An 11290-nucleotide genomic window follows, 5' to 3' on the forward strand; every position below is an offset into this window, starting at 1 on the left:
AAGACTGTCTAGTTATTACACGTTAACATTTTGAATTTCATTTGATGTAATAATTAAAGTGTGCATTTGAACAAAAAAAAAATTAAAGTGTGCATATTCTTTTGATAAAAAGAAAGTAATAACAAGTTCATATATAAACACTGAGGCACAACAATACATTCACATGTCCATATCAAGCGTTCGATCTGTAAAACATAATTTGTTTTTTTTTTTTTTCACACAGTCTGATATGTAGAAGCTTTCAACAAAAGAATTCTAAAAATCAGATTTCACTTTATTTAGGTTTTGATTTTTTGGATTAATTATTGTCTATAGGAGATGCAGGGGTTAATTCTTGGGTACCCAGAAGGTCTTGATATGTGTTAAGTCGAAGACATATGGGATGGTTTTGAATTAACCTAAACCAAACAGTTCAGGGATAATTAAACGAGGAAGACGTGGCAGACAAGGAAGAAATGAGTCTATCGCTTCTTGTAGTCGAATGCAAGGCAGGGTGGAAGACTTCAGTGAGATGAAGAAGTTCCAAGCCAGATTCCAAGGATTTTAGAAGCTACTTTAGGGTGCCTCTTTCTCAAACGTGAAACTTGGTTTCTGAACTCTCTGTCGATTTGCGCCAGTATTGCATCCCTTGATCTGTAACTTCGTCTGTAAAGACGACTGCTTCTCTCAAACAAGAGAGCGTAGATAGTTGAGTGCCAAGCCATTCGGGATAGGAGTTCCTTAGCTTTCGATTCTTTGAGGTTTACCATGGCAGAGAATACATCCTCGCATATCTGTAGAGGGGAAAGATGTATCCTACTGCTTATTGCGATCCAAATCGACCTACAGAAGGTGCAATCAAAGTAGAAATGAGATTTTGTTTCGTTTGCTGAGTTGTAGAGAAGGCATAGGGGATCTGTTTGGAGGCCCCATTGAAGAATCTGGCTTTCAAGGCAACTAGAGATATGTAGAAGTTGGAGAGGCTCTAGCTGATCAGTTACTACTGTTATGCTCTCCATGCTTGTGCGATCTTGAAGATCGATTCGCTCAATGTCCCGTGCTTCCCAAATTTCTTCAAGTTCAACTAGCTTCTCGGAGTGGCTAAGCTTGGTTATTTTAAATATCGAGAAGCTCTGAGAAAGCAAAGTGGAAAAGATAACCAGAAAAATTAGATTTGTTAAGCTTCTTGAAAGTGACTATTTTGATTAGGTCATCTTTTTAAGTATTTTCCTAATACTTCTCTTTCAGTTTTGTTAGGGTAAATATCTAAAATGACACTTTTTAAAGTATTCTAAAATAGTATTCAATGATAAAAATTCTCAAAAAAGAACTCATTTGACCTAAACTCTAAATTTTGGGGGAAAAAACACCTAAACTCTAAATTTTAAACTATAATCCCACTCATATTTCATAAATACTAAATACTAAGTACTAAATCCTAATTACTAAATCCTAAACTCAAATGTATAAATAAAAATCTATTTTAACTGTTGATACTATTATTTTGAGATTTTATTCCTCTTGTGTGCTATTTTGAAGAAGGATATGTTTTAATGTTGTTCTCAAAAAATATGTTGTTCTTAATAGAAAATCTTTTATCAAAAAAAAAAAAAAAAAATGTTTTAATGCTTTCTTAGGGGATTTAAAAAAAATGCAAAATTAAAAGTATATCTCTTCCACTTCTACTGATGAAATTTGGTGGGAAAAAGTAAAGAACATGATGAGTTTCTAGAGCTTTCTGACCTTATATTCTTCCCAAGGTTTGTATTTTTGACCTAAATGGAGAATCTTTAGGTCTATAGGCATCGACTCAACGGCATGGCTACGAAGGTTGAGTAGCGAGCGATCCTTAAAGTCAGATAGATACTTGGATGATATGGTACAAAAGAAAAACCTTTGCGTAGAATCATGATACAAGTAGTGAGCCCTTAGGTCATGACTCAGCCTAATCTCCAAGGTGTTGGCTAGATCGAACCCCAAGAACTTCTCAAGATCAGCTTGGTACTTGTGTGCCCCGGTTGAAAACGACTGCTTCAGAGTCATAGAGACATTATGTTTGCTCAAAGCCGACTCTATGTCTATTGTTTTCATCCTTTTTCTCTTCATTTTCTCGGCATGTGAGCGAATAGTAGACGGGTTTCCCTCACAACGTTCAATCTCACTTACCGAAAGCTTCCGAAGTTCTTCATCTATAACATCTTTCCCAAAGACACACCGTGTGAATAGTTTCAAGGCATCTTCATCATTGAGACCTTTAAGTTCATAAATCTCATTGACATGGCACTGTTCAAGAACTTTTCTATCACTTGAGGTTATGATGAGCAAGCTCCCTGGACCGAACCGATTAAACCCACAAAGAAAATACTCTGCGTCTTGAGCATTTTGCAAACCATCTAGAACAAGGAGAAGTCTTTTTCGACGGTGGCATGGCCCGGCATCTTGATTGTTTAGGTCAAACTTTTCCACTAGGATCTCTTGAAAGTCTTCATCAGAAAAATGCTCTATGATCTTGTTATTGCATTCTATGATGAAGTGAACATCATAGCCATCGCGCATTCTTCGAAAGGCTGCTTCAACAAACGTCGTTTTGCCTATCCCAGGCTTGCCTAAAATGCCTATAGAACGAAAGCCCCATGGTTGCTTGCATAACAAGTTTTCTAGCACTCGTAACTGCTTGTGTGTCCCAATATTTTCCGTTGGATTGAGCTTCTCAAATACATTCTTGGCGATCTTTTCAATTAGTTCGGCTGCTTCCCTGCAATAAAAGGTCATGCTTAATTCGTTATATTGTAAGCTCCTTTGCTTGACCGCGTGAGTTTTATTCCAATTTTTTTCTAAAATAAATAGTATTAACAATTTTAAATAATATATTCAAACATTCATTAAGAACTACTTTATAGTTTTCCTCACCATTAAATAGATGATAAACACACAGAGAGAAAAAGACCACGATAGCATCAAACCAATTTTTTTGTCACAAAAATAGCATCACAAGAAAAAAATGACCAAAATAAGTTTTATTGAAAAATAAATATGCATTTATAACATTTGGGTTAATTAATCTAATATTTAGAGTTTAGAATTAAATGGTGTAGCTTTAGGAATGTGTTCAAATTTTTAAAAATAAAAAATAAATATTAAAATTTTCAAAACAAAAAAGTTTTATTTTGGTCATTTTATTTTTGAGTACTATTTTTATGACAAAAACTTAAAAAGTGATATTTGAGAGAATTGCCCTAAACGAAAATTTCTTTTTTAACAAATCAACAAAACAATTCTTCATCTTTAAAACTAGTTATTATTACAGTATTTACTTTTCTACGCGTTAAATTTCAGGATGATTTTTTTTTTTGTTAAGTATGTGAATTTTCATTAATCAAAATGACACAAGGAGATACAAGGTTTTGATGACTCAAACCCTAGATATCTAAGAGGCTAATCAAAGCATTTATGTTGTAGAAAGCCACAAAAAAAAGTTAAAAAGACTTCCTAGAACAATGAAGGTTTAACCACGATCCCTTAGAGGGATATGACTAAAGCTTAACAAGTTAAAGATATCAGAACAACCAATAAGCTGCAGTAGATCACCTCATGAACTCATCACCGGAACCTGTAACAAGAGAGGGAATCAATAGAGTAGACAACCGGAGAACAGTCCGAGGCACCGCAGACCGTCCCAAAGGCAACTTCAAAAGGATGATTTAATTATTTTTTCTTCATTATTAGTCGTCTGTTATGAATATTGTGTGATGTCTATTATGGAATGTTCTAGATTTACTTGTTCCCTAGTTCAAGTTATTAGACTTTGTCTCCAAGCTATGTAATCCTATATAAGGAACTCATTACTCATGGAATAACATAACAATTCATTCATCTCTAAGCCATACGGCTCTCTCTCTCTCTTTCTCTTTCTCTTTAGTTCGATCTGTTCTAAGACAAGAACACTAAGATTAGAACATGTTATCAGCACGATCAAACTCCAAGATCAACCATCAAGAGTTTATAAGAAGGAACCAAGGAGAAGAATCGGCAAAGTTAAAAGTAAGATCTCAAGAACCCTAATCTTTACTTGTGGTTCAAGCAATTCGGATTTCAAACTTCTCTTCATCTTAAATCCGATTTAAAAGGTTTTGCAATTTGATTTGGTTGATTTTAGTTCTTGTTTTATTTTAAAATCAAAACTCTAAACCCTTAATAGTTTTACATGACTTTAGTTTTGTATGGACAACAAGTGATACCCCTTTAAGGATGACACGCTATATGTCCAAACAAAACTTAAGGTCAATGTTTAACCTAATCCTAAAATCAGATTTGAATTGTAAACCCTAATCCTTAAAGTTTAAATCCGATTTTAAGAAACCCTAAACCCTAAAATATAAAGCATGTGATTACATGACTTTCGTTTTGTATGGACAACAAGTGATACCCCTTTAAGGATGACACGCTATATGTCCAAACAAAACATAAGGTTAATGTTTTCCACATCTTTTGGTCGATGATGCACACCATAGTGTGGCTAGACCATGATTTTCTTTTAGGTCAATGATGCATACCAATAGGTATGACTAGACCATATGAAGTAAAGGTCGATGATACGTACTCGTAAGTACGATTAGACCATAAAACAAAATCAATGGTCGATGATGTTCACCCTCAGGTGCAACTAGATTTTTCACCCGTAATTCAAGGTGACCATCCACGATGATCCGCGTTGATCTATGATCCATGATGATCATCGATGATCCGCGATGATCTACAATGATCAGTGATCCAAGGTGATTCACGGTGATCCACAATCACCGGTGATGGATGATGCGCACCACATTGCAGCTAAATCACGATCCGTTTTATTTGGTCGAGGAAGTGTACCGAATGGTACTACTAGACCATTAAACCGCATGGGTCTATGTAGCATACCATATGGTATGGCTAGACCATGCACTCGTCCATCCCACTATTTTCAAGGGATTTATAAATCAAACAAGTTGATTAAGAGATGGATGAGTTATGAGAAAGTAAATTTCTAAAGAGAATGCAAACTGGCCGTGTGGCCCTCTTATTTGTTTGCTGGCCGTGTGATCTTAATTGTGTAATAGCCGAATGATATTGGTCACACAAGCCATATGGCTTTATTGTTTACATACTGGCCGAGTGCCTTTTATTTCTTGTATAGCCGAATGGTATCAGAAATTGTATGTACTAACACTTAAATCATTTTGATATGATTTCAGATGTTGAGATTCCAACCTATGGACTATGATACCCTAGATATCTCTGGAGAGAACTATCTAAGATGGGCAATAAATATCTTGGTTATACTAACGATAGAAGGTCTTAGTGAATGTATCATCAAGGATGATCATGGAACCGAGAATGAGAAATATAAGGCATTAACAGTAATGCGCCATCATCTCAATGTGGAACTGAAAAATCAGTACCAAGATATACAAAGCTCTCGATGCCTTTGGACAGAGTTAAAGTCCAAATACACTAAGGTGATATTACCAAAGGCAAGGCATGAGTGGATGAGCCTCAGTTTCCGGGACTTTGGGTCCATGGAAAAATACAATTATGCTCTATCCAAAGTAGCGCATACACTGATGTTTTGTGGTGAAAAGTTGACAGAGGAGGAATTACTTGAAAAAGTTTTCTCCACAGCAGAACCAAAAGATATATTCCTACAACTAACCTATCGAGATAAAGGTTTCACCACATACAACGATCTGTTCTTATACTTATCTCAAAATGAACAGATGAATCAGATGAAAGATGATATGAGCGGCTATGAGGCAGATAGTGATGATGAAGAATCCATGGGAGCCACGTCCAAAGTGACAGATGGAATGGCCGGTTAGACCATTGTCTAAAGCCTTTAAACATTCTGATTTCATACTTATGATTTGGTGTTTTATCATTCAAAATTTCATAGCATTAATAAAAGTTTTTCTTTTATCTTCATTGATTGATTTGCTTGAAAAATATTTTTGATTGACAAATGAGAATGAAAACTCGAGAAGAGTATGTCTAGACCACCACGCCTAAGGCATGGCCTTAAGAGGCACGGAATTTATCACCTAAGACCCATTGAGAGAGACCCAAAATCCCCACTGGTCGTGGACAAGGATACCACAATAACCGTGGTTGTAGATCCAATCATGGCCGAGGAGGGAGTAAAGGTCAAAATGGCATTACAAGCCACATCAAAATGGTTTCAATAATAAACCAATGGGCAAAGCAAAGAAAAAGGAAATGTTCCTTTAGCTTATGAAAATCGCCAAAGACATACATATAAAAGAGGTCGAGACTACATTCTCCCTACTGATCTAATACTATGCTAAGGATCAGTGTGATAAGGCATAAAAGCCTAGGTAACCAGTAAGGTTCACCAACGAATTTATACACTTTATGGCATGACCGGATTAGCCATCCTGGTCCGAACTTGATTAATAAGGCACAAAGAGTTATCCCATAAGATCTCACGTTGTGAAACATGTACACAAGGGAAACTCAGTAGGCTTCATCGTTCCAAGCAACACGAAAGTATAATCTGATCATGAGGGTAGTGAGGACAAAACCCATGATCATGACCAGACCACAAATTCGTGTATCATTGTCTAAAACCATGCTGGCCGTCCAAGCATTACGTTTAAGTGAGGACAAACAAACATATTTATAGCATGTTCATGAGGGGGAGAATAAACACTCCGTGTGGTCCATGACCATACTATAAAACCCGAACATGATAAGCCTGACCGAAGGCCATAAGGCATTATAGCTTGGCAGTATAAGGCATAACCTATAAGGTTGAGACTTCAAAAGTCTATAAGCTTGAGTACACCACAAGAATACATGTATGAAAAATAAGATACATCAGGCCATATAAAGTGAGCATAGATATTCCCGTCTAAAGATGATAAAGGGTCATAATCTAGATATAGACCATCCTAAGACTTTATGGATAAACCACCACATACCTATGTGCCATCTAGAATGGAATACCTCATCTAAGGATGAGATGAAAATCGGGAATATATGTTGGATAAGAGAACATGTCTTTCTCCCACGAATTCAATGAGACCATGAGCCAAATAAAGGTGATCATATTGTGGCCAAGGTACACGGATTACATACAAGATGAATCCGACTATCCAACATCATGGAGAAAGCTATAAGCTGGTAAATATAAAGTAAAAGTGGAATGGTTTTAACCATCCAAGTCTTGGCAAAGATCCTCGGACCAGATATATATGTACTGGACATCCATAAACAAAGAAAAAAAGATTGCCAGACAGACCCGAAAGAATGACTAAGTCATACCAGCTTAGCACCACTATATAAATGTCCTAGTAGAGACATAATCAAGTTGCTGTAGAAGTCTATACAAGATAGACCAGTATGTTCCATATACAAGGAACCTCGGATAGAAAGAGATAAGGTGCTCATAATGATAGATCCGGGTTCATGAAAGAGAAACCATACTAGACAATGAGATAAGACCGGCCGGTCCTAAGGTACATGTATCATACAATGTAGCCTTGCAAACTACAAAGTATTCAATGATCCTGATAATAATAAAATCTCAATCGATTGTATCATGTCTAGAACGCGATGGAACATTATATAAGGTGTCGACACATACACACACTCATAAGTGATAAAGAGAAAGCACTTGAGCATAAGAGGTATGCGAGGATCACTAACCCACGTAAGAGTACTCATCATAGAGAAATGAATGGGACGTGGAGTTATAGTAAAGAATGTATATGATGGGCGTATTGGCCAAATACATAAGATAGACGCCATCTAACCAGTGAACAGATGAGTCTTGTGAGGAAAAGAAAATCGTGAGCTGTAGAACATGAAAGTACAGAAAAGTGGTCGTACATGTTGCTACATAAAGCATTCAAAAGGAATGGCTTGATCACACAAGGATACTCACAGGGACTAAGGAACAAGGAAATGAATTCCTAGGTGGTGAATGCTACTACCCATTATCGAAATTAATAAAGATTTGGACATCTAAGGAAGATGTAGTAGACATTGGATATATCACTGGATATATAGGTAACATAAGATACCTTGAGAAATGAGAAAGAAGTTCTCATAGAACAACATCGTTCCTGCGTTGTTCATGGACTGAAATGCGTTGTTCATGGACTGAAATGCAGCTGCATGCGTGTATGTACACACGATATGATAAGACTAAGTGATGCTTAGTAGAAAGTTCTATAAGAACGTTTCAGATCAGTCCATATAGTAGTCAATATATTCCTTGTGTTTATACTTAAAGAAAGGATGATTAAGATGATTGATTCTTGGAAAGGCTATGAAGAGACTACGATGATCTATAGTAGAGATCATTAGCCGTATATGAATGTTGGGATCTATGATCCAACGTACCAAGAATAGATTGATCAAATGGTCTGAGAATCCATCAGATTCACGACCAAAGGGAACCATACCGACTAGGATCATGTCCGACCTAGTTCGACCTTAATCATCATTGGTCCCGACCAATCCATCCCGTCCAGCTTGTTCCGACCAGTTCCTGTAGGTCTTAAATCCGACCTAAACCATCCAAGTGAGAGGAACGTCCTATTGACCAAAAGGTGGTTTAGTTTTGATTAAACTTCAAACTATAACACAATAGCCACTTCATGAACAGACCGTGGACATATACTAAAAGTTCATAAAGAGTTTTGGTCAAAGGATATGAATAAGATATATAGTGGACAAGAACATAATCCGAATGGATTATGGATGATGTCATGATCCGGACAGATCATGGACATACAAAGACATTCATGGTCGAATTTATCTAAGTGAGATAAACCATATGATCCGAATGGACCATGAATATCATGAAAGCATTTTGCTGAGGCAGGTTACCAGTCCGATCCACACAGTGCTAAGTTCCAAACCGGCTATGTTTTCACATATGGAGGCACGGCCATTTCATGGAGATCAGTCAAGCAGACTATATCAGCCACATCATCCAATCACTCGGAGATATTGGCGATCCATGAAGCAAGTAGAGAGTGTGTCTGGTTGAGACTCATGACACACCATATTCGGACATCATGTGGAATCACAGATGGTAAAAACGAGCCGACCATTCTTTATGAAGACAGTGCGGCCTGCATAGGTCAGCTCAAGGATGGATACATCAAGAGTGACGAGACTAAGCACGTTCTCCCCAAGTTCTTCTTCACCCATGATCTACAGAAGGAAGGAGAGGTCAAGGTACTCCAAGTCAGATCAAGCGATAACTCAGCCGACCTCTTCACTAAGGTATTACCAACATGCACGCTCAGGAAGCTTATGCAGCAGATTGGTATGCGATCACTGAGAAGCCTTCAATGATGTTCACTTCAGGGGGAGTAATGCGGCTGTACTCTTTTTCCTATCCATGGCTTCCCGTTTTTACCACATTGGGTTTTTGGGTTTACTATGGAAAGGTTTTAACGAGACAGTATTCCAAACGCATTACAAACTCTAGACGGTTATGGCATTACAATCTCGGTTTTTAACGAGATAGCATCTTACACGCATAATGGACATCAAGGGTAAGTGTTATGAATATTGTGTGATGTCTATTATGGAATGTTCTAGATTTACTTGTTCCCTAGTTCAAGTTATTAGACTTTGTTTTCAAGCTATGTAATCCTATATAAGGAACCCATTACTCATGGAATAACATAACAATTCATTCATCTCTAAACCATACGGCTCTCTCTCTCTCTTTCTTTTTCTCTTTAGTTCGATCTGTTCTAAGACAAGAACACTAGGATTAGAATATCGTCCTCATTCTTCCTTATTAATTTCTGAAACATTTTTTTGATTTTTGTTGAGTTTTTTTCTTTCTTTATATTTTTAGAGGCAAATGTTAAAATATTTTTGCACTTTAGAAATTCAAAAAAATGTGATTGTTAAAATAAATATATATATTTTCTTTATTCTTTTATAACTAATTCATTTTCTATATTACTAATACGGTAAAACTAAATTATATATTTGTTGTGAAAATAAATTGATTATAATGACTTTTTGGTGCATTTTTCTTGTTTATAAGATATTAACTATTTACTTTGTTACAGATAAACATTAAAATATTGTAAAATTTTATAAACTTAAGAATTTAGAGGAGATAATATTTAAATTATTTTTTAAGATAATATTTCTTCTAAAAATTCATTAAGGCATCGCCGGGACTGGTGACCGTAAAAGATAAATGATACAAACATATGAAAAACGAAAGTTTAAAGAATGAATATATATATTTTCTTGTTAAAAATTTTAAACTTACCCGGTGACATAAAATGAATGACTTTATAAAAAATAACAAAGATTAAATCGAAATCAAAATGAATTTATAGTTTTTCTTTTTCACAATATATATCCTTAACCATCCATCACATATATTATAAGAAATTTGGATCAAACACCCGTTACATTCCATCATAACACTAAGAAAAATATATAGGTGGAGTTTCATTTGCATACCTTAGTTCCTTTGTATAATCATAGCCTCGTAATCCCGTGATTTCCTTTAGCACGCGCTGCCATGTAGTCAACTGATCTACAGAATGCGACTTTCCCAGAGTTTCAAACGCTCCAGAAAGTTCATCCATTTGTTTCGCCATTGAGTCATTGAATACTGGAACCACCACACTGTCTTCTTCTCGCAGGAACTCAAGAAGCTTCACAAGCTTCTCTAGGCATGCCACGGAATACGCGCATGGCTCTGAGAAAACCACAACAAAAAGCTTGATACGGGAAAACCAGCCCTTGTCTAGATCGTGGCCGGATTTTTCAGATGCCACGTCAATGCCTTCGCGATATAAGGCTGCAACTAAGTACCTAATGAATGAAGAAACAACCGAGTCATTAATGTTGAAACTAATGTAAACAGTTTGCTTGATTTCATCGTTGTTATCCATTTGTGAGATTAGAAGTTCAATGGAGACAACGTGTCGATATTTGTAGGGAGGGCATTATCAGTGAATAATGATATAATAAAACAAAGGAAAGTTTCTTCCAAATTCCTACCGTTGACAAATGATAAAGTCAAGTAACGACCAAGTCTGTATCTACTATGTAGTTTGTTAGTTAAAGAAAGGCAGTTTGTTAGTTAAAAAAAAAGATGCTCAATAACTCCAAGAAGCAATCAGCTAAGAGATTTTCTTCATCATTTTCATGGCTTTTCGGCCAGCTTTAGGTTTCCAACATGGCTTTAAAATATGGTCTCTGAGATGTTTACAGAAAGAAACACGTTTAGTAGACGTGTCTCTAAATACATCGGTGATAGTTG

At 36.2% G+C, this 11290-nt stretch overlaps 1 protein-coding gene across 1 annotated transcript; it reads right to left on the reverse strand.

The window, feature by feature from the left end:
- Nucleotides 1–503: 503 nt before the first annotated feature.
- On the reverse strand, nt 504–10919 carry LOC130495638 (probable disease resistance protein At4g19520). The gene is made up of 3 exons (XM_056987063.1): nt 10483–10919; nt 1723–2734; nt 504–1112 (listed from the first exon to the last, which is right to left on the reverse strand). The coding sequence occupies exons 1-3, from the start codon at nt 10917–10919 to the stop codon at nt 504–506; spliced, it is 2058 nt and encodes a 685-aa protein (XP_056843043.1).
- Between the last annotated feature and the right edge of the window lie 371 nt (nt 10920–11290).

Source organism: Raphanus sativus, chromosome 6 (genome assembly GCF_000801105.2).
Source record: "Raphanus sativus cultivar WK10039 chromosome 6, ASM80110v3, whole genome shotgun sequence".
Lineage (NCBI taxonomy): Eukaryota > Viridiplantae > Streptophyta > Magnoliopsida > Brassicales > Brassicaceae > Raphanus > Raphanus sativus.